We start from the raw sequence: 23,585 nt of genomic DNA on the forward strand, positions 1-23,585 counted from the left end.
CTTGGGAGGAACTGGGATGGCGTGGAAGGAGCTGGGATGTGGCAGGATTTGCCCAGTTCTTGCTTTAAGGGGCAGAGCAGGGCGGTGAGGGGAGCCTTGGGAGGAAAGGTGTGCTGGAGTTAACCGGGCAGAAAGGCAGCATCCCAAAAAAACGCATTCATGGGCAAAAAAAAAGAAGCGCTCAAATCTATTCTTCATGCTCCAGTAACTTCCAGATGCCTGGGCGGGGATGTGGAGCCTCACAAACATCTCCCATCTCGGGGAGAGCCTTGTCCCTCCTGCTGCCGCTGTCCCCTGCACACAGAGGGGGACACCCGCCCCAGAACCCCGGGATTTCACCAAACCCACCCGACTCCAGCCCCTGACTGCCCAGCTGAGCTCAGGGGTGCTGCAAAGCATCCCCAAATCTGAGACCCCCGCAGGTGGGTGGGCAGGGAGCGGGCCGGTGGCACCGGGAGCTGCGGGCACCGCTGCAGCCCTGGCCGCCTCCACGGGATTTGTGCCGCGCTCCCAGCGCCCGGCCTGCGCTTTTTTTATCCCTGGCTGCTCTTACGCTGACATTCTTAGCTGTGCCACTGGCTCCAGCGCTGCTCGCTAACCCCTTTTACAGGCGGCTAAATATAGCCCAGGCAGCCAAGCAAAATCTGCTCGGCACGGCCACGTGGGGCTCGGCAGCGCTGCCGCAGCCGGGCCGGGGGGGCTCCGGCACCGGGGGCACCGCCAGCTCCTGCCGCTGGCATCTGCCACCCGCGCTGCCACCAGCGCCGCTGGGTCCCCATCGCCTCTCCCCGCCTTGCTTCTGCTCCCGCCCCGCGCTTTCCGCGGGTTCTCCCACCCATCCGGAGCTCGGTAGGATCCCCGATCCTGGAAGCACGCGGTGGGAAAGCCCGAACAGAGAACGGCAGAGCGGGGCGCAGGCAGCGAACCCCAAATCCCTGCAGGGCTCATCTGCGCCCCACAGAGTGGGGGCAGCGCTCGGGGATGGGCTCGGCCCGGCTCCTGCCTCCCCTGTCACAGGGATATTTCTGCGGGATCCATGAACTCATTAAACAGACACTGATCTAATTGTCTCCATGCCGCCACTTGTGCTTTATTTATTTTTTTCCCCTCTTTTCGGTTTTAACTGGCGAGAACGAGGTGAAAGGCCGAGCAGGGAAGTCTAATTGGATCTCCACGGCTCATTAGCCGTTCTCGAGAGGGAGAATCGTTAACGCTGCAGATGAAGAGGCTCAAAAGCCGCGCGTGCCTTGGGCAGCTCTCCCAAATTCGCCAAACTCGCCCTTGGCATTGCCCCTGGCTCCTGGGCATCCAAGGGGCACCGGAGATGTCCTGACAACCACTGGGACATGGGGAATGTGTGGAGGGGCTCAGAGGGGTTTGTGAGGGAGTTTGGAGGAAGGCTGGTGGCTTTGGGTGACATTGGGTGACTTTGAGTGACATTGGGTGGCTTTGGGTGACTTTGGGTGGCTTTGGGTGGCTTTGAGAGACATTGGTGACTTTGGGTGACATTGGGTGGCTTTGAGAGACATTGGGTGTCTTTGGACACCAGGAAAGAAAATTAAGGGGCTCAGGTCTTGAGGATCCAACAGGAGCAGGCAGAAGGGAAGCTCCTCCTGCCAGGTGGCCAAGGACACCCTCAGAGCAAGGTCTCACCCTGCTGCTCCTTATCCTTGGGAAAGAAATGCAGCTCATGGTGGAGTAACTGCCCAAAATTTCCACCCCATGAGAGACCCAGTGGCTGTGACAGCACAGAATCTCTGCTGTGACACCACCATCCATCACCAGGCAGGTGTCTGGGCACCGCCAGGAGAAAGACAAACAGCATCTGTCTGAGCTCAGCAGGGAAACGCTGCAGCTTTCCCAGCCTGTCCCCCTGTCTGGGAGCCCAAACCAGGATTCAAGGACAGCGTTTCCAGCCCTTCATCCTCCTGGATGGGAGAGGCTGTGGGGAGGAGACCCCAGCATGATGACAAGGTTTAGTCATGGCCTCTCAGCCTCTGTGTCACCCCCGCGGCCTTTAAGGCACCTCAAACTGGCAAAAGGTCCTCGAAGAGGGTCCCAGTTTCTCAGTGAGTTTCCCAGAGGCAATGCCAGAGGGTGGGAAGGCTGTCAGGAAGCTCAGAGGGGTTTTTGGGTCTCCTGGGCTGGGTGGCTCGGGGTGATGCCCCAGGGAATGGGCACAGCCCGAGGCTGCCAGAGCTCCAGGGGCGTTTGGACACCACTCCAGGGATGCCCAGGGGGGATTGTTGGGGCCAGGACTTGGGACTGATGATCCTCGTGGGTCCTTTCCAGCTCAGGAAATTCTGTTATCCATGATTCTGGGATTTGAGATGTTCTGGGAAGGCAGGAGCGTCCTGGTGAATGAAAGGGACAACAAAGGATCTCAGGCACAAAGGCTCTGCGGATTCCTGCAGTGTTCCTCCTGAAAATCATCCCCCTCATTTCCCCAGCTCTGAATCCCGGCTCCTGTGACCCTGAACACCCTGACTGGCTGTAATTAAAGGCCGAGCAATTGCCTGTTGCTCCCGTGTCTCTGTTTATTACTGAGCAGCTTAGTGGAAATCTAATTCCCCACGTGCCTCAGAGGCATCCTCAGACCAGGGGTGCTTCCATCCCAGCCCTTCTGCTCTCATCCTTCCCACCCCAGCCTGGCTTTGTTCCTGTCCCTGCTCTCACCTGGGGGTTTCAGACCCCGAGGGAGGCAGCAGAGCTGAGCAAAGGCACTTTGGGGGCTCCATTCCAGCCCCTCCTTGCAGCACAGGGTGGGTAGGGGGCCCCCAGGGCTGGGACGTGCCTGATTGCAGCTGGGGGCTGAGGGGGAGGGTCCTGTGCGCCCTAAATCCCACCCAGGAGCCCCCAGGATGCCAAAACAGGACAACCCCACAGACCAGGGGTTTGCCAGCCCCAAACTCATCACCCCAAATTTGTACCTCGTGCCAGAGCTGCATTTCCCTGTCTCAACAATGCTCTGGAGAGCACTGCTGGGCTTAGCTGCTTTTCCAAATGCAGACCCAATTATTAATTATTATTAATTGCTCTGATGTCGGTTTATCCATGACTAGCAGGGCTGGAGAGCAGCAGGATTCCCGCTGGCTGCACCCAGCTAAGCTGGTATTGTCCCAGATACAGTCACATGAGAGCGTTTGTTTTCCGGGCATCCCTGGCACGCTGCTCCTGGCCCTGCTCCCCCAGCCCTAAAATCCCCCCACGGGGGCAGAAACGGGGCCCTGAGCCCTAAGGAACCATATTTGAGGTTTTGGGTGCCTGAGCCCTAATGAATCACACCGGGGGAAAGATGCGTGGGGGATGCAGGAGAAGAAGCAGAGGGGAGGCAGAGGGAAAATAAAAGGTGTTTTCTTGGGATACAGGGATGCTCCCAGCATGGGACACGGGCTGGCAGGGCTGGAGGCAGCCCCGTGTCCCTGAGCTCCGGTGACATCCCATCCCGAGTGCAGGGTGAGGTGAGACCGGCCTGTCCGGGGCTCTCCACGCTCTGTCACCGGTGACACCGCTGTCACAAGGCTGGCACAGCGCCTGGGGACACCGCGGGGCTGGGGGGTGGCACTAGGGTGGGGGACACCCTGCCAGGCTGGCAGCCGTGCCCGTGGCGCTCCGGGAGCGGCAGGGACGGAGCCCGGTGACCGGCCCCGGTGTCCGGCGGTGCCTCACTCCGCCACCGCCATCTGGTGGCACCGCCAGAGGGACCAGGGGACAGTGACGGGGGCGGGACTGTCCCTCCAGGGTGCACGGAAGGATTGCAGCTCCTGGCGTGCCAGAGAGCTCATGTGCCTGCAAGGACAGCAGGACCGAGGGGACAAACACCTGCACGGGCAACTCGTCCTTCCCGAGACGACGGGGACTGAAGGACATTCCCGCTGCGGATGTCCCAGGGCTCTGACACCCAGCCAGGAGGGGACGGGAGCTGCCAGACCCCCCCCGGCCCCTCCCGGGGCTGTGTCAGAGCCAGCCCACCGTGTCGGGGCCGCGGGGCGCTGCCAGACCCGTGCCCGGGCCAGGATGTCCCCGTGTCCCCGCACACGCCCCAGCGCCTCCGGAAAGGAGAAACCCGAGACCCGCTGAGATCAGAGCGCAGTTTTTGGGTGCTGACCTCTCCCGCTGCAGGGCCCTGCCAGCAAATTTTGGGAGTCCACAGAGGCTCAGACAATCCTCTATTAATTTGTGCTGATCAGGAGCCAAACCCGGAGCTTTACCTCTGGAGCCAGAAGCGTGACACCCTCGTCTTCCTCAAGGACACAGGGGACATGTGGCCCCAGCGCTGTGCCCCCAAGTCTGCTGCTGGCACATGCCCATGTACTTTCTCCTGTCTAAATTTAGGGTCTGGAAGAGGGCTGGCACCTCCCGGTTTATCCCAGCCCCTGAATTATGCACTCACTGCTCTGGGAGGTCATGCCAGGCTCTGGCTGGGCAGGAAAAACCTGTTCTGTGCCACCCTCAGCCCCCTGACCCAGGCTCTGCCCCTGCAGGGGACTGGTGGGAGCGATGGGAATGGTGGAGCTGGGAGGTGTGATGTCAAATGCAGCAGGAAGGGCTGAAAAAGGCAGGATTAGGTAAAATACGGGTCCACTGCTCCGTGAGGTGGGAGTGCCACGGGAAATGGCTGAGGCAGAGAAAAGGAATTCCAGGGAATTCAGAGATCCCATGGGGAAAGGCTGCACCAAGGAAGACAGATCCTCGCTGGCAGAGGATTCAGATCAGGGCATACTTCAGCACGCTGGGCACATTTTAGTCCTGCTGGGATGGTGGAGGGGGGACTGGTGGCATTGTGAGGCCGCTCAACCTTTCAGTGATCGTGGGGATGGAGAGAAGAGTCTGGAAGGCTGGAGGGAACCAAATGTCACTTCTACCTCCCAGAAGGGCAGGGAGCACCCAGGGAACTGCAGGCGCAGCAGCCTCACCTCAATCCCTGGGAAGGTGATGAGGAGCTAATCCTGGGAAGCATTTCCAGGCACGTTCAGGATGACGGATCAGGGGAAGCCAAGCCCAGCCAACCCAATCCACTTCTGCAGTGGCAGCAGTGGCTTGGTAGAGCAGTGGGTGTCTGCAGGCATTAGTGAGATCCCCAAACCCCCCTGCAGGCCCACCAGCCCCAGCCTCTCAGCCTTTCCTCACGCATGGGATACTCCAGACCCTTCATTACCTTCGTGGCCCTGTTGGAGTCTCTCCAGTTTGCCCACGCCTCTCTTGTTCTGAGAGCCCAGAAGGGGACACAACACTCTGGGGTGGCCCCACCTGATCATGGGATCCCCTCCCTCGAGCTGATGCAGCCCAGGACACTTTTCACCTCTGCAGCAGGGACACACTGCTGCCTCGTGCTCCCCCAGTGCCCAGCAGCATCCCAGGGCCTCTCCCAGAGCTGTTTCCCAGCTGAGTTGCTGCCACCACATATTGGAGTCTGGGATTGTTCTCCCGAGGACCAAAAGTTTGCCCTTTCATCTTGCTGAACTTCCCGAGGCTCCACTCAGCTTCTCAGTGCCTGAAGGGGCTCCAGGAGAGCTGCAGAGGGACTGGGGACAAGGCAGGGAGGGACAGGACACAGGGAATGGCTCCCACTGCCAGAGGGCAGGGCTGGGGGGGATCCTGGGCAGGAATTGTTCCCTGGCAGGGTGGGCAGGGCTGGGATGGAATTGCCAGAGCAGCTGTGGCTGCCCCTGGATCCCTGGCAGTGCCCAAGGCCAGGCTGGACACTGGGAGCAGCTGGGACAGTGGGAGGTGTCCCTGCCAGGGCAGGGGTGGCACTGGAGGCGATTTCAAGTCCCTTCCATCCCAAACCCCAAGACCCCTTCCCGCGGGCTGCTTGTAGCCCAGACAGGGCTCCTGGCCATCCACCCCAGTCCTGGCGATGTCCCAGAGCCCCGACCCCGCCCGTCCCCATGGTGCGAGTGGGGTCCCCTCGGCGGTAACCGGGGGAGATGGAGGAGGATGAAAGGGAGAGGGAGCGGTACGGAGAGAGATGGAGCGGGGAGCGGAATGAGGATGGAGCAGCCACGGAGAGACTTCCCCGCGGTCGGAAGCGCCCGGACCCTCCCTCGCTCTCCCCTCCGCCGCCGTAGGAGCCGCCCCGCGGGAGGCGCGGTGGCAGCGGCCGCCCCGAGCTCCCGGTGCGGGCGGAGCCAGGGCGGCGGCGGAGGAGGGGACCGGGAGCGGCACCGGGAGCGGCACCGGGAGCCGGAGCGGCGGCAGCACGATGGGGGCCTGTCTCGGGGTCTGCTCCCTGCTCAGCTGTGTGAGTCCCGCCCGCAGCGGGGGAACGCGGGCACCGGCGCTCGGGCGCGGCCCGGGGCGGGCGAGTCGCGGCCGCTGCGCGCCCGGAGGGGCCGGGGAGGCCCGGGGTGGGGCTGAGGGACACCCGGGGCTGTGCCCCGCGACACCCGGACGGGGAGGGGTCCAAGGGATGCCAGGAGGGTGATGCAGGCTACCCCTGGGGGATGCACCCCAGTGTACGCAGGGGATACGGGGACCCCCGGCAGGACACACCCCTGGATATGGGGGGGGACCCCCGAGAGGATGTTCCCTGCCCTGTGTAGCCGGGGGGAGGCACCCCCGTGTACCTGTGGGATGTGGGGCACACCCAGGGGTTGCACCCCTGTATGGGAGGGCGGTCCAGGGGGTGCATCCATCAGTGGCTGGAGAGGTGTGGGGGATTCCCGGAGCAGGGCATCCCACTGCGGCCGGTATCCATGGAGACACAGCGTGTTCTCTCCAGAGAGCTCTGGGGCTCACGGGGAGGGGAATGGGGTGGGTGGTGAGCCCAGGGCGCTTGGGGCAGGTGGGAAACCGGAGCAGCGATGTCCTGCTGCACCTGGAGGAGTGGGGGGGCCTGGCCCCGCCACACAGTGAGAGACTGGGGGTGCAGCCTGGTTCCCTCTGCTGAGCCCCAACGTGGGGATGGAGAACATGGGACAGGGCGTGCAGGGGGCTGCATGTGGGGTGCCATGGCCCGGGGTACCTGCAGGCTGTGTGATTTGGGGTGCCATGGCCCGGGGCACCTGCAGGCTGTGTGATTTGGGGTGCCATGGCCCGGGGTACCTGCAGGCTGTGTGATTTGGGGTGCCATGGCCTGGGGTACCTGCAGGGTGTGTGATTTGGGGTGCCATGGCCTGGGGCAGGCCCAGGCTGTGTGATTTGGGGTGCCATGGCCTGGGGTACCTGCAGGCTGTGTGATTTGGGGTGCCATGGCCGGGGCAGGCCCAGGCTGTGTGATTTGGGGTGCCATGGCCTGGGGTACCTGCAGGGTGTGTGATTTGGGGTGCCATGGCCCAGGGCAGGCCCAGGCTGTGTGATTTGGGGTGCCATGGCCCGGGGCAGGCCCAGGCTGTGTGATTTGGGGTGCCATGGCCCGGGGTACCTGCAGGCTGTGTGATTTGGGGTGCCATGGCCTGGGGTACCTGCAGGGTGTGTGATTTGGGGTGCCATGGCTGGGGCAGGCCCAGGCTGTGTGATTTGGGGTGCCATGGCCTGGGGTACCTGCAGGGTGTGTGATTTGGGGTGCCATGGCCCAGGGCAGGCCCAGGCTGTGTGATTTGGGGTGCCATGGCCGGGGCAGGCCCAGGCTGTGTGATTTGGGGTGCCATGGCCCGGGGCAGGCCCAGGCTGTGTGATTTGGGGTGCCATGGCCAGGGCAGGCCCAGGCTGTGTGACTTGGGGTGCCATGGCTGGGGCAGGCCCAGGCTGTGTGATTTGGGGTGCCATGGCCTGGGGTACCTGCAGGCTGTGTGATTTGGGGTGCCATGGCCGGGGCAGGCCCAGGCTGTGTGATTTGGGGTGCCATGGCCTGGGGTACCTGCAGGGTGTGTGATTTGGGGTGCCATGGCCCAGGGCAGGCCCAGGCTGTGTGATTTGGGGTGCCATGGCCGGGGCAGGCCCAGGCTGTGTGATTTGGGGTGCCATGGCCCAGGGGTACCTGCAGGCTGTGTGATTTGGGGTGCCATGGCCTGGGGTAGGCCCAGGCTGTGTGATTTGGGGTGCCATGGCCGGGGCAGGCCCAGGCTGTGTGATTTGGGGTGCCATGGCCTGGGGTACCTGCAGGGTGTGTGATTTGGGGTGCCATGGCCCAGGGCAGGCCCAGGCTGTGTGATTTGGGGTGCCATGGCCGGGGCAGGCCCAGGCTGTGTGATTTGGGGTGCCATGGCCCAGGGGTACCTGCAGGCTGTGTGATTTGGGGTGCCATGGCCTGGGGTACCTGCAGGGTGTGTGATTTGGGGTGCCATGGCCGGGGCAGGCCCAGGCTGTGTGACTCGGGGTGCTGTGCCCTGTGACGTGGGCTGTGTGTTCAGGTGACGCAGGCACCTGCCCTCGCCAGCACTTCCTGCCCTGGCGGTGCCTCACCTGTGGGCAGGGCTGTGGAAACAACAGCCTGGGAGGTGCCGGCCTGGAAACCTGGAAATGGGACCTGTTTTGCAACTCGACCTCTGAGTGCTGGAGGTTTAATGAACAGGATGTTTAGAAATGAGGGGTTGGAGGGAGGGTGGTCTGCAAGGCTCCCCTCTGTAACACATTGCTGTGCTTTTCCTTATGGGCAGGTGTTGGGAGAGCAGGGAGTTACTCCAGGGCAGAGCTGTGGAGGTTTCTCTATGAATTCTGGATTTTTTCCTCCCCAAAATCTGTTGTGGTTCAGACTGTGGTAACAGAGTAGTCACTGTATAGGTTTAATTTTCCTGTTCCTTCCTCTGGAAGTTGCTGATGAAGGGGCTGGTTTTGTACAGGTTTGAGCTGAAGAACAACACTGAAAAAACCCCAAACCAAATGAAACACTCCCTCTAATCTGTGTAATTAAAAAAAAGAAATATTTTAAACAAGCTTTTGTTTAATTTTGATGTTTTTTCTGATGGACCTGGCTGATGAAGGGGCTGCTGAAGAACCACAACACTGAAAAACACCCAAACCAAACTGAACAACCCCTAGTCCATATTTTTTTACTATTATTATTTTTAACAAGAACATCCTGACTAACTCCTCCTGTTCTGCCTGCATCCCTTGAGTCATGGCACCACGAGACTGCCAAGCCCTTCCTTCAGCGCTTTCCCATTACAACCCTGCAAGCTGCTCCTGAGTGGAACCTGGCACCACAAAAGGAGAATTTCTCTTTCCCTGCCTCCTGTGGTTTTCCAGGCTCTGCCCACGGCTGTCATGAGCAGTGTGGTCATTCTGAGCTGCCTTCCTGCCTCACAGAATTGGGGTTACCAGCAGAAGGCTGCCCCAGCCAAAGCAAACCCTGGGGGATTGGACAGTCCTTAGACACCCCCTGGGGACACTCAGCCTCGTGGTACCAATCCAGAGCACCTGCCAGGCAGGAGGGCCACCAGCGCCCCAAGCTGTGCCTGATGTGATGGGTTTGGTGCTGATTAATTTGCCTGCTCGTTAATTTGGCAGCAGGGGAACACCGGGTGCTCGGCATTGCTTTGGGTTGACTCACTCTCGGTGTTCCTGGGGCTGCTGGGGTGAAGGCAGCTCCAGATGGGGTGGGGTGGTTGGGGTGGTGTAATTGGGGTAGGTGTAGTTGGGGTGATGTCACTGAGGTGGTGTAGTTCTCTTGGTGTTATTGGGTTGGTGGTGTTGGGTTGGTGGTGTTGCATTGGTGTAGTTGGGGTGGTATAGATGGGTTGTTGTTCTTGGTTTGGTGTAATTGGGTTGGTGTTGTTGGGTTGATGTAGTTGGTTTGGTGTAGTTGGCTTGGTGTAGCTGGCTTGGTGTAGTTGGGGTGATGTAGTTGGGGTGATGTAGTTGGGGTGGTGTAGTTGGAGTGGTGTAGTTGGGATGGTGTAGCTGGAGTGGTGTAGTTGGGATAGTGTAGCTGGGGTGGTGTAATTGGTGTGGTGTAGTTGGTTTGGTGTAGTTGGGTCGGTGTAGTTGGTTTGGTGTAGTTGGGTTGGTGCAGTTGAGGTGATGTAGTTGGGGTGATGTAGTTGGGGTGATGTAGTTGGGGTGGTGTTGGGTGGGTGTTTTTGGATTGGTATTTTTGCATTGGTGTTTTTGCGATCCTGTTGATAGATTGGTGTAGTTGGGTTGTTGTTGGTGTGGTTAGGCTGTTGGGGTGGTGTTAGGTGGGTATTTTTGGATTGGTGTTGTTGGGATGGTGTTTGGTTTGGTGTAGTTGGTTTGCTGTAGTTGGGTTGGTGTAGTTGGGTTGGTATAGTCAGTCTGGTGTAGTTTGGTTGGTGTCATTGGGCTGTTTTTGGGTTGGTGTTTGGTTTGGTGTATGTTGTTGGTGTGGTTAGGCTGTTGGGGTGGTGTTAGGTGGGTATTTTTAGGATTGGTGTTGTAGTGGGATTGGTGTTGAGTTTGGTGTAGTTGGTTTGGTGTAGGTGGTTTGCTGTAGTTGGGTTGGTGTAGTTGGGTTGGTGTAGTTTGGTTGTTGTCATTGGGCTGTTTTTGGGTTGGTGTAGTTGGGGTGGTGTAGTTTGGCTGTTGTTGGGGTGGTGGAGTTGGGATGAAGGAATTGGGACGGTGTAGGTGTAGGTTGGTGTTATCAGTGTGGTGTCAGGTGGGTGTTTCTGGATTGGTGTTGAGGTGATGTTGGGTTGGTGGGTTTGGGGTGCTGTTGGCGGATGGTATTTTGGGATGGTGTTGTTGGACTGGCGTTGTTGGGGTGCTGTTGTATTGGTGTGGTTGGGGTGATGTATTTGGGCCGGTGTAGTTGGGGTGGTGCTCTTGGGGTGATGTTTTTGGGGTGGTGGTGTGGACTGGTGTAATGTGGTCACTTGTGTTGGGCTGGTACAGTTTGGGTGCTGTTGTTGGGGTGAAATGGTTGGGGTGCTGTTTTTGGGTGCTGTTGCTCTATTGGTGTTTTTGGGGTGCTGTTGCTGTGTCAGTGTATTTCAGGTGCTGTTTTTGGGGTGCTGTTTTTGGGGTGCTGTTTTTGGGGTGCTGTGTTTGGGATGCTGTTGCTCAATCGGTGTATTTGGGGTGCTGTTTTTGGGGTGCTGTTGCTGTGTCGGTGTTTTTGGGGTGCTATTGCTCTATGGGTATATTTGGGGTCCCTATGGTGTCCCCCGGCCTCGGGGCAGGGACGGGACGGGATCCGCCCTCCCCGCCGTGCGAGCGGCTCTGAGGTGAGCTGGGCTGCAGGAGGAAGCGAAACTGGAGAGTTTAATCATCCATCCCCCAGCAGCTGAAAACCGACACTTCCTCATTAACCCCCGGCTCTGCTGTGCTGCAGCCGCTTCCCTCGCTGGCTTTTTCCATCCTGCTCTTTGTCCCTTCACCGCGTTCACATTTTGGAGCAACTTTAAAAATCTTTGGAAGGAGAATCAGAGTGCCCGGCACTGCTGGGAGTGTTTTCCTTGCTGTTAACCACTGATTTTTAAACAAAAACACTGAAATCAGGAGTGCCCAGGCAGGTGCAGGGGTCAGTGTGTGGCACAAAGGGTTCCTTGGCTTCACTGTGAAGGAGCTTTCGGGGAGTTATCCTAAAAGGATGTCCCAAAAGGAATCCACAGGATTCCTGTGTTACAGAGCAGAGCAGTGGGATGGGGCTGTCGTATCCCGTTACCTCAGCAGGAACCTGTGAAACCTGAAATACAACCATGGAGTTTGGCTGTAAGAATCAACCTGCAAAATAAACCTCCAGTGACGCTCTGGGCTCCCAAAAACCTTCTGCCTGTTGGAGCGAGTCCAGAGGAATCCAGGGATCTGTTCCATGGCTGGAGCCCCTCTGGAGCCAGGCTGGGAGAGCTGGGGGTGACACCTGGAGAGGAGAAGCTCCAGGAGAGCTCAGAGCCCCTGGCAGGGCCTGAAGGGGCTCCAGGAGAGCTCAGAGGGACTGGGGACAAGGATGGAGGGACAGGACCCAGGGAATGGCTCCCACTGCCAGAGGGCAGGGCTGGGGGGGATCCTGGGCAGGAATTGTTCCCTGGGAGGGTGGGCAGGGCTGGGATGGAATTGCCAGAGCAGCTGTGGCTGCCCCTGGATCCCTGGCAGTGCCCAAGGCCAGGCTGGACACTGGGAGCAGCTGGGACAGTGGGAGGTGTCCCTGGGGGTGGCACTGGGTGGGTTGAACCCCCAAATCCACACCTTCCTAAACAACACAGACCTCGTGATTTTTCTGTCCAGATCTGGTGATTTTGGGACTGGCGCTTTTTGTTTCAGCTGGCACTGAAGGAGGAGGAGCTGGGGGGGTGGATGGAGCTCTGAGGTGCTTTGCTACATCAGATGATGCAGTAATTCTGCATTTAAAGGGATTTGTGTTGTTGCCTATTTTTGTTTTTAATTTGAAGGGAAATACAGTTATGCTGGTGCATTTTAATGCACTCTGATGCATGTGGTGCATTTAATGAGGCTGAAATGAAGCAGTCTCTAATTGAAAGCCATTTTCCCGTGCGTCCAAGTTGAAAACATGATGTGATGGCACTGAGCAGTCCCTGGAGGGGCAGGATGAGAGCTCCCATGGGATACCTTGGGTGTCCCACCCACCCCAGCTCCTGTTGACAGCTGTTAATGGGGCAGGGATGTGGGGCATGGGATAAGAGGACAGGAAGGAGGGGATTTTTTTCTCCAATAATGGTGTGCTTATGTTTAAAAAATATTCAAAGCCACCTTTGGTGGTTTGGAGACATCAAAGTGGTCACTCTGGCGTGGGGTCCTGCTCACACAGCAGCTCCACACCTGGATTTGTTTTCTGCCATGTCAATTCTTTACACTGATTCCAACAATGAGAATTGTATATTTGAGATGATAATGAGCCATCTTTGATTAATATCAACCACAGGCCCTGGTTTGGAAGCACGTTGCCATAACAAAGACACAACTCATGCACGTCCCTCAAAGGCAGGAGAGAGCAGAGACCTTCCCCTGCCTGGCTGATGTGCTGAAGTCCAGCAGAGAAGAGCTGTTCAAGGGAACAAGATTTAATCTGCACTGTCCCTGTGCAGGAAACTCCCACCAATGCTTTGGTATCAGTGAATTTGGGTTTCCTTAGCCAGGATTTCCCTCCTCCAGCACAGCAGTGGGAGTCTCTGGAATGGGGTGCTGGTTTTGGGAAGCCAGGACCCACTGGGGGCTCTTGGGGATGCTGTGCCTCAGTTTCCCTGCCTGTAAAGTGCCCTTTGCAGAGGGGAAGGATGGCAGGATGAGTTCCTTCCCCCACAGTGCTGATACCAATATCATCCCATCCTGGATTTGACTGAAAGGACAGCCTGACTTTATTTTGGGAACCTCATTTTTGTACAAAAAGGTGGCTCCTGCAGGACAGGGCTTGTTTTGACCAGATCCTTGCATGGAGGAAAAAACATGAGAGTGCCTTCAGACTTTGGGTGTCATTTTCCACGCTGGCTGTTCCTGCAGCTCTTTTGATTTTCAGCAACTTTTTTGGGGAATTTGGTGCCGTTTCCATGAGGTGCTGTGGGCTGTGTGAGCAGCTCCAGGCAGCAGAGCTGATTCTCACGCTGATCTCCTTAAGGATCAGACTGGGCACAGATTTTGGGGCTCTCTGCCCCTCTTCACGGGCTGGTCTCCTTGCAGGTGTCGTGTCTCTGTGGCTCTGCCCCGTGCCTGCTCTGTGGCTGCTGCCCCTCAGCCAAGAACTCCACCATCTCCCGCCTTCTCTTCACCATCTTCCTCTTCCTCGGCACCCTCGTGTCCATCATCATGATAATCCCAGGAGTGGAGAAGGAGTTGCACAAGGTAGAGAACTCCTGGAGGTCGCTGGGAAGAAACGACCCAGCTCGTGGTGGGGACTTGAGGCTGAATCAAAAAAGTGAATTTTTGGGCCACGATGTGCTTCTGTTCCTCTTTTTTCTGAGCATCTCACTGGGAGGAGGCATTATCAACCCTGGTTTTCCATAGAGGGGAAAATGCAGTGGGATCATTTAATGCAATTTTTGGTTTTTCCAGATGTCTCCCAGGAAAGTTTCCTGTTTTTTTGGGGTTCACCCAATGCCTTGCCAGTCAGGGAGATGGGACTTCAGGTGGAGAGAGCAGAGCTCTGCCAGCTGAGCTGGGCTTTAGGGAAAAGCTGGTTTCACGCCAGCTTTCCACTGACCAGCTGGGTGGCTTTATCTGTGTCACCTCAGGCAAGTGGCACTGGAGCAGGCATGGCCTGGCCCATCCTTGGTGGCACCAGGCTCGTGGTGGGTGTGGAATCACAGCATGGTTTGGGTTGACAGGAATCTCCAAGCTCATTTCTTTATAGTTCCATGGCAGGGACACCTCCCACTGTCCCAGGCTGCTCCAAGCCCCATCCAGCCTGGCCTGGGACACTGCCAGGGATCCAGGGGCAGCCACAGCTGCTCTGAGCAACCTGAGGGCTTCACAATAGAGAAGCTGATCTTCAGTCCAACCAGATCTTTGATCCAGACCTTCCCACAGCTGTCAGTCCCCAGCAGGATGTGCTGAGATGATTGTCCTGGTTTGAAGGACAGGTGTCTGCCAAAGGCAGAAGCTTCTCTTTGAAATAGAGAATGTAAACCCCCTCCCTCTGAATTATTATCATTTTGAAATTAAGGGGCTCTCAGGCAAAGATATGGGAATTAGGAATAACAGTTCTTTACTAGGAAAATTAAAATAGAAATACAGTATTACAAAAAACAATCCCAAAACACTGCCAGAGTCAGAATCCAAGCTGACACCCGTCAGTCAGTCAGGGTGTTGGCACAGTCCCATTCAATGGTGGCTGCATCCTCCTGCAGTGGCAGATGTGGTTCAGCTGGAGCAGTGCTCCTGGAGAAGGTGCAATTTCCTCTGAAGCTCCAGGGATGATGTAGAAGGAATCCAGTGGAAAGATGGTATCTTTCTGTCCAAAATCTCAGTTTTTATCTAGGTAGGAAATGTTTGGCTCCTCCCCCTGGGTGGAGCATCTCCCAGTGGGATGATGGAATTTTATCAGTCATGCCCTGGGACTCAATGGCCATGAACAGGAGATATCTCCTGGAGGGAGGATGGGCTGTGGGAAGATAAAGATGATTGCCCAGCTGGTTTAAAGATGGCCCATTAGCAGATAATATGTGCCAGGAGATCAGGGTCACTGCCCCACCCGGCTGCAGCAGATGGGGACAGGATTCACATTTCTGTCACATCCTGTATTGCAACCCAAGACAATGATGCCATCACTGTTTCAGCTCCCTGGGTTCTGTGAAGGCAGTGGCTCGGTGCTGGGGGTCCAGACCAACGTGGACTGCAGCAGCTTCCTGGGCCACAAGGCCGTGTACCGCATGGGCTTCGCCATGGCCGCCTTCTTCTGCCTGTTTGCCGTGCTGATGGTGTGCGTGCGCAGCAGCAAGGACCCGCGGGCCACCCTGCAGAACGGGTGGGTGGGGTCCCCGTGGGCCCTGGGGTGGGGACGGGCAGCACCCCCATCCCTGTCCCTGCTGGCTGCACACCGTGCCTCCTCTCTCCTCCCGCAGCTTCTGGTTCTTCAAGTTCCTGCTGCTGGTGGGGATCACGGTGGGAGCTTTCTACATCCCCGACGGCGCCTTCACCTCAGGTGAGGAGCTGCCCGAGCCCTCCTTGGCACCTCTGCCCGGGATCAGGGCTGTGCCCCAAGTCCCACTTCCCTGATCTCAGCTGGCTTTTCTCCTCTTCTCCAGTCTGGTTTTACTTCGGTGTGGTGGGCTCCTTCCTCTTCATCCTCATCCAGCTGGTGCTGCTCATCGACCTGGCGCACTCCTGGAGCCAGCGCTGGCTGCGCCACGCGGACGAGGGCAGCGCCAGGGGCTGGTACGCAGGTGGGTGTGCTGGCAGCACCCTGCTCCTGGGGCTCAGCTCATCCCCGGGGCAGGCTGAGCTGCCTGGGACTGGGGGCTCTGCTCCAGCCCCTCTGTTCTCCTCCCCCAGCCCTTTGTACCGTCACCTTCATCTTCTACGCCGCCTCCATCGCGGCTGTTGTGCTGCTCTACGTCTACTACACCAAGCCCGAGGGCTGCACGGAGGGCAAGGCCTTCATCAGCATCAACCTCATCCTCTGCCTCATCGTCTCAGTCGTGTCCATCCTGCCCAAGATCCAGGTGAGGCAGTGGGGAGCACTCAGGATATTGGGGCTGTGTCACCCTGGGGTAAAGGAGCACCCAGGAGATTGGGGCTGTGTCACCCCGGGGTACAGGAGCACCCAGGAGGTTGGAACTGTATCACCCTGGGGTACAGGAGCACCAAGGAGATTGGGGCTGTGTCACCCTGGGGTACAGGAGCACCCAGGAGATTGGGGCTGTGTCACCCCGGGGTACAGGAGCACCCAGGAGGTTGGAACTGTATCACCCTGGGGTACAGGAGCACCAAGGAGATTGGGGCTGTGTCACCCTGGGGTACAGGAGCACCCAGGAGATTGGGGCTGTGTCACCCCGGGGTACAGGAGCACCCAGGAGGTTGGAACTGTATCACCCTGGGGTACAGGAGCACCCAGGAGATTGGGGCTGTGTCACCCTGGCGTACAGGAGCACCCAGGAGACTGGGGCTGTGTCACCCCGGGGTACAGGAGCACCCAGGATATTGGGGCTGTGTCACCCTGGGGTACAGGAGCACCCAGGAGATTGGGGCTGTGTCACCCTGGCGTACAGGAGCACCCAGGAGATTGGGGCTGTGTCACCTTGGGGTACAGAAACACCCAGGATATTGGGGCTGTGTCACCCTGGGGTACAGGAGCACCCAGGACATTGGGGCTATGTCACCCTGGGGTACAGAAACACCCAGGAGATTTGGGTTGTGTCACCCTGGGGTACAGGAGCAGCCAAGCACCCACTGTTGTGTTTCAGGAGGCTCAGCCACACTCGGGGCTGCTGCAGGCGTCCCTCATCACCCTCTACACCATCTATGTCACCTGGTCTGCCCTGGCCAATGTTCCAAGTAAGCCAGACACCTCCTGGGGGTTGGGAGAGGGTTGGATGGGGCAGGATCCCTCACTGGGGTGGGTGTTTGTCCCTCTGTGCCCTTGGGGCTGACCCCCCTGTGTCCCCCAGCCCAGCACTGTAACCCCACGCTGCTGCTGAGGAACAGCACCGGCTCAGCCACGGCCACCGAGCCGCTGACAACCTGGTGGGACGCCCCGAGCATCGTGGGGCTGGTGATCTTCATCCTCTGCACCCTCTTCATCAGGTGAGCGCGTGGCTCGTGTCCCTGGGGACAGCCTGGGGCACAGAGCCACGGCAGGGAGGTCACACCTTGCTCCAGGGGCCTTGTCACCAAAGTCTCTTTGTCCAGCCATCCCTGTCCCCAGGCCTGACCACAGACACCGTTTTTAGGGTTTCCCCACAGCCCCAAATTGCTCTGCCTGTCCTGGGGATGTCCCCAAGGACAAAACCCCTGCCATGGGGTGGCTTTATCCGAGCAGATCACTGGATGTCCTCCCCGGACCTGCTGGCAGTGCTCTGCCCGGTGCAGCCCAGGACACCTCTCCCCTTCTGCACGCTGCTGCCTCGTGTTCCCCCGGAGCCCAAGCACCCCAGTCAGCCTTCCAGTGCCTGAAGGGGTTCTAAGAGAGCTGGAGCGGGGCTTTGGACAAGGGTGACAGAGATTTTAGGGTTTTCCCACAACCTGCATCCCCCAAACTGCCCTGACTGTCCCCTACCTGCAGGGCTCCAGCAGGGGAGCATTGGTTAAGGGCCACAGTCACGGTTTTAGGGTTTCCCCACAGCCTGCATCCCCCAAACTGCCCCGGGGACAACCCCACGGACAAAACCCCCGGCAGGGGGGCAGTGACCAAGGGGTGCTGATCCCTCTGCCCGCAGCCTCCGCTCCTCGGACCACCCGCAGGTGAACAAGCTGATGCTGACGGAGGAGAGCGGGGCCGGGAGCGGGGCCGGGCCGGGCGGGGCGGAGGAGGGCGGGGAGCGCCGAGCCTACGACAACGAGCAGGACGGCGTCTCCTACAACTACACCTTCTTCCACCTGTGCCTCCTGCTCGCCGCGCTCTACATCATGATGACCCTCACCAACTGGTACAGGTGAGAGTGCCGTGGGCAGCCAGGGCTGTCGCCGTTCCTCCAGCTCCGCTCCTCCTGCGATGCTGGGCACAGCTGAGGTGTGCTAAGTTGCTGGGTGTGCTTTAGATATCAGCTTTAATTATTCTTATGGTCGTGCCTGGGCTTGCCAGCGTCTCCTGCTGCAGCCCGGGATGGGAGGAGGGGGAGCAGGGACCGAGGCTGTGGCTGCAGTGGTGGGGTCACACCCGGGGGTGGCTGCAGAGGTGGGGTCACACCCCGGGGTGGCTGCAGAGGTGGGGTCACACCCCGGGTGGCTGCAGCCATGGGTCACACCTGGGGGTGGCTGCAGAGCGGGGGTCACACCCCGGGTGGCTGCAGCCATGGGTCACCCCCCTGTTCCCTGGGTGGCACCCACCCCTCCCTGCACTGGCAGGGTGTCACAGTGGTGGGTGCCACCCTCGTGCTCGCTGTTCCAGGCCGGATGAGAGCCTGCAGGTGCTGAGGAGCCCCTGGACGGCCGTGTGGGTGAAGATCTGCTCCAGCTGGGTCGGGCTCCTGCTCTACCTCTGGACCCTCGTGGCTCCTCTGGTGCTGCCAGACCGGGACTTCAGCTAAAGTGGCTCTGGACGTGCTGCTGCCATCGTGGCTTTGTCCCTCGGGGCTGGGGACAGCCCCAGCTCTGCCCCAGCCTCAGTTCTGCACGCAGGAGCTGCTGTGCTGGGTTGTGCCTTTTTGCAGCTCTTTTGTTTTAATTTGAAAGGGATGAAGTGCCAAGCAGAGAAAATTAAGGGCTGAGAGAGACCTGAGGGTGTTTTTAAAGCTCTCACCATCTCCCTGTTTGTGTAGTGCCTTTGGCAGTGCCTCCAGACCCTCTCACCCCTGCCTTGCCTTGGGAGGGTTTGGGTCTCACCAGCTGCGGGTGCCCCGGGACCGTGGCGCCTTTTGGGGTCGCTGGGGTCTGGCCGGGTACCAGGACCCAGCGGCGGGTGTTGTGTCCCCAGACAGCCTGGAGGAAAACAAATCCCGAGGACTTGTGGCTGGAGGCAGAGGTGCCGCTGCACCCCAGCCTCGGTGGTGGCCCCAGCTCCTGGGGCTGTCCCGGCAGGAGGACACGTCCCTGTCCTCTCCGGAGCACAGGTCAGCGTCCCCACAGGCTGCGCCGGCCTGGCCCCAGCTCTTTGCCTCGTTAATAAAGTCTCGTTTGGAATAAACACGGTGGATTTGTCCTTTGGATGTTTCCTGGTGTGTGGGTGCCCAGCAGGCGGAGGGAGCGGGATGTTTGACACTGACCCGGCTCCGGGGTGGGGCACAGCTGGCTGCCCAGGGCTGGTTTGGGGCATGGAACTTGGAGCCCTGGACCTCATTGCCAGCCTGTGACACCCCGAGAGCCGTGGTGGTGGTGAGCAAAGGAGTGCAGGCCATGCCCGGGGCACAGGGGGATGGGGTGAGCTCCACCATGGGGCACACACGGTGCTGGGGGCACAGAGCAGCACATCCTGGCGGTGCGGCCTAATCCCATTCTGGTTTCCGTTCCCGTTCCTAATCCTGTTCCCATCCCGTTCCTAATCCCGTTCCCATCCCCGTTCCCATCCCATATCCCATTCCCGTTCCCATCCCATCCCGTTCCCGTGCGGGGCGGTTCCAGCCACGCGATGGCGCTGCGAGCCCGCGGTGCGAAACCTGCGCCCCGCAGCGGCACCGATCCGGCACCGAGCGACTCCATCCTGCACCCAGTGACCTCCATCCTGCACCCAGAGACTCCATCCTGCACCGAGTGACTCATCCTGCACCCAGAGACTCCATCCTGCACCGAGCGACTCCATCCTGCACCCAGAGACTCCATCCATCCTCATCCTGCACCCAGAGACCTCCATCCTGCACCCAGAGACTCCATCCTGCACCCAGTGATCCTCATCCTCTACTCAGCACTCACCCAGCACCGATCCTGCAATGATCCCGCACCCAAGTGACCCTTGTCCCACACCCAGTGACACCCATCATGCACCCAGTGATGCTCATCCTGCACTCACCCAGCACCCTGTACCCATCCTGGACCCAGAACCCAGCACTAATCCTGCCCTCATCCTGCACCCAGTGACCCTGCACCTAACCCTAACCCTAACCCTAACCCTAATCCTAATATCCATAACCTAACCCTAACCCTAACCCTAACCCTAACCCTATAATCCATACAGTCCAAGTACCCAGTTTTCTGCAGGAGGGGAGGAGGGAAGCAGCTCCCTGCCAGCTGTGCACCCCCACTGACTCAGCCCGTCATGGGAGAGGCTGCAGGAGTGTCCCTGTCCCCTGGAGGTGTCACCCTCAGCCCCCAGGGTGCCATGGAGAGATCTGGGAGAGTGCAACCTGCACAGAGCCATGAGGGACTGAAACCTTCCTTTATTTGGTGACTGTCACTTCAAAGGGGAAAGTCCCCACAGACAGCAGCAGCATTTCTAGGGGTGCTCCCCTGGAGAGGAGAAGGCTCCAGGCAGAGCTCAGAGCCCCTGGCAGGGCCTGAAGGGCTCCAGGAGAGCTGCAGAGGGACTGGGGACAAGGATGGAGGGACAGGACGAGGGAGAAGGAGTTTAAACTAAATGAGGATGAGTTTCGATTGGATATTAGGGAGAAATTCCTCTCCGTGAGGATGAGGAGGGGCTGGGATGGAATTGCCAGAGCAGCTGTGGCTGCCCCTGGATCCCTGGCAGTGCCCAAGGCCAGGCTGGACACTGGGAGCAGCCTGGGACAGTGGAATTGTCCCTGCCCATGGCAAGGAGGAAAACTGGATGAGCTTTAAGATCCCTTCCAACCCAACCCATTCTATTTCCATGATAATTTTCCGGGTGAATAATTCATCAGCGAACATCTGCCACCTCCAGCTCAGCAGAAAACACAGCCCTGGGCTGGGTCCCCTCCCTCCTGTCCCTGCCCCGAGTCCCAGCTCCAGCCTGGAGAGGGGATCAGGGACACGCTGGGACCCTCCCCACCGCACTCATTATCGCCCCAGGTTAATTGCTCTAATTACTGTCCCTGGGTGGCCACCCCGAGGGATGGATGGGGAGGTGAGGGTAAGTGGGAGCCCAGGAAAAGCCGCAGCCACAGGAGGTGACAATGACCACTGCGTTCCCAAATTTAACTGGATTTACCCCCAGGGCTGGGCACAGGACCCTCCTGGGGTCACCAAACATTTGGGACCATGAGAAGGGAGGAGCCCCCAGTGACACCCGGGACAGAGTCCCACCCTGGCCCCGCGATCCCGCTGCTTGCAGGGGCTCCCCAGCATCATTTGATTCCCTTTAATGCATGGCCTCCCTTGTTTTTTATTTTATTTTATTCCTGGGATTAACACATCGGGCAGCAGCCGGACTGGCTCCTGCTCAAAAGAGGAGGGGAAAGCGTTTACATAATTCATTTAAATGAGGCACCCGAGGAAACCCAAATTGGACTTGCAGCATGTTTACAGAGCCACGCAGAGCTCCGCGATGCGCATCTGGAGCCATTAATGCCTCCCAGACGGAGCACAGGGCATGGATAATTAATTAATTGTGGAGCAGAGCCTTGCCCAGCCTCCAGAGAGAGCGCTCGGGGGCACAGGCAGCGCTCCCCTGGGGCGTGGATTTATTACCGGGCTTTTCTCCTTCCCAAAATGTCCCTTGGAGCGGGAAGATGCTGGGGGAGGGGGGGGGGTTGAAGCCATGGGAGGAATAAGCGGAGCTGGGCTGGAAAATCCCAAATCCCTGCCGGGAGGGGCTTGAGGGGAGGAGGAGCCCGGCTGGGGTGATGGCAGTGCCAGGGCTGAGCCCTGCCCTGGGGAGGGGACACGGGGACACCCCCTGCCCTGGGGAGGGGACACGGGGACCCCGGAGGGCAGCAAAGGGCCCTGCCCCGCTCAGCCCCAACCCCGCGGTTCTCTAGGATCAGAGCAGGGGCTCTGTGGCACATCGGGGGTGCCCCGGGACCCTGCCCCGCGCTCTGCCCCCTCCTGCCCTCGGGAATCTCCCCCTGGGGATCCCTCAGGGCTGGAATCGCTCCCTGGGGCGCTCCAGCTGCAGCACCCAGAGGCAGCTCCCACCCCAAACCCGGCCCTGATCCCGGGGGTGCTTTGGGGGCTCTGGGATGGAGCCCCAGCCCTGCACAGGGACACGGGGACACCTCGACCCACGGAAAGCCTTCATTTGCAGCCCCCTGCAGCTGGGACAGACTCCTCAGCCCCCCGCTGCTCTCCGAGCTGCTGTCTCTACCTTCAGCACCGCTTTGAAGAGCAAGGGAGGGATGGGAAGGAGACAGGGAGGAAAAAAAAAAAAAAGAAAAAAATATTAAAAAACCTCCAGTTTGAACCCTGCTGCTGGAGGAACATCTGTATCTATAAATATCTGTGCCGGGAGTGGGAACAGGCTGTATCTGTGTGTGCAGCAGCTCCCGAGGCAGCAGCAGCCTCGCCCCAGCTCACCCCGCTCCAGCTCCAGCTCCAGCACAGCTCCTCACCGCGCTCCGGCCCCGCAGCCTGGCGGGAGATTTTGGGGATGAAACCCCCAGACTGGCCTTTAATAAAACAGGAGATAGAGCAGGGCTGTGCTCGGGTTTGCAGCGTGTTCTCTGCAGGGGGGAGCAGCGCCCTGGGGTCACTGGGGCAGCGGGGCTGTCCTTGCTGGGACACGATGTCCTGCTGCTGTCCCCACCCTGCTGTCCCTCCAGTGTCCCCCTGCTGTCCCCACCCCGTTGTCACTCTGGCAGTGACCTTGTCCACCCCTCCAGACTGGATTACATGTGCTCAGAGAAACCTGGACCACAATCCCAATCTCATATCACAATCCCGTATCCCAATCCTGTATCACAATCCCACATTCTAACTCAAAATCACAATCCCAGTCCCATATCCCAATCCTGTATCCCAATCCCATATCCCAATCCATATCCCAATCCTGTATCCCAGTCCCATATCCCAATCCCACATCCCAATCCATATCCCAATCCCAATGCATATCTCAATCCTGTATCCCAATCCTGTATCATGGTTTGCATTCCTAGGCAGGAACCTGCATTCCCAGGCTTTCCAAGAGGTTTTTGGGACTCTTTTCCCATTTCCAGCCAAACCTCATCCAGCTCAATCCCACAGTCCTGCTCTGGGCTGCCCAGCTCCTGAGTCACCCTGGAGCCCCCGAGCTCTGAAGATCCCTGAGGGCTGAGTGAGGATTGGAAACCTTTTTATGACAGACCTCTGGCTCTTTCCACTGAATTCCATTTTCCCCATTTTTTTCTGGCTTCCCTCCTCCCAAAATTCCTCCCTGTGGGAGACTGCAGGGTGATTTTATTCCCGTTACAGGGATCCCACAGCTCCAACTGCTGCACAAACAGCGAACCGTGGGACACATGATCGTCCCGGCTTTGCAAGGACTCATCCCGGATCCTGGAGATTCCCGTGCCAGGAGCATCCTCCCTCCCTCCCTCCCTCCCTCCCTCCGGCACGTAGGGCCGGGCAGATGGGAACCCTGGGGATGACTCCAAAGGCAGCGCTGTGGGAAGCCCGGGCTGCCCCCTGTGCCCCCCGCCCCTCCGCAGCCCCGCCCCACAGCTGCCTTGTTTTTTCCCTTTTTCCCCTTCTTTTCTTCCGCCCATCTCCCTGTAACAACCAGCACTTTTCACCAGCCGCCTCCCTCCCCCTCTTCTCCTCCCTGACTCATTCCCTCTGTCCTTCCAGCGGGATGTGCCGGTCCCCACGTCCCG

At 59.0% G+C, this 23,585-nt stretch overlaps 1 protein-coding gene across 1 annotated transcript; it reads left to right on the top strand.

Annotated features, from left to right (window-relative positions):
- The first annotated feature begins 6,157 nt into the window (after positions 1–6,157).
- SERINC2 (serine incorporator 2) lies at positions 6,158–19,097 on the top strand. The gene is made up of 10 exons (XM_056509342.1): positions 6,158–6,244; positions 13,477–13,638; positions 15,072–15,259; positions 15,357–15,436; positions 15,540–15,677; positions 15,787–15,956; positions 16,698–16,788; positions 16,902–17,037; positions 17,670–17,885; positions 18,341–19,097. The coding sequence occupies exons 1-10, from the start codon at positions 6,206–6,208 to the stop codon at positions 18,477–18,479; spliced, it is 1,359 nt and encodes a 452-aa protein (XP_056365317.1). The 5' UTR covers positions 6,158–6,205; the 3' UTR covers positions 18,480–19,097.
- The last annotated feature ends 4,488 nt before the right edge of the window (positions 19,098–23,585 follow it).

Source organism: Oenanthe melanoleuca, chromosome 23 (genome assembly GCF_029582105.1).
Source record: "Oenanthe melanoleuca isolate GR-GAL-2019-014 chromosome 23, OMel1.0, whole genome shotgun sequence".
Lineage (NCBI taxonomy): Eukaryota > Metazoa > Chordata > Aves > Passeriformes > Muscicapidae > Oenanthe > Oenanthe melanoleuca.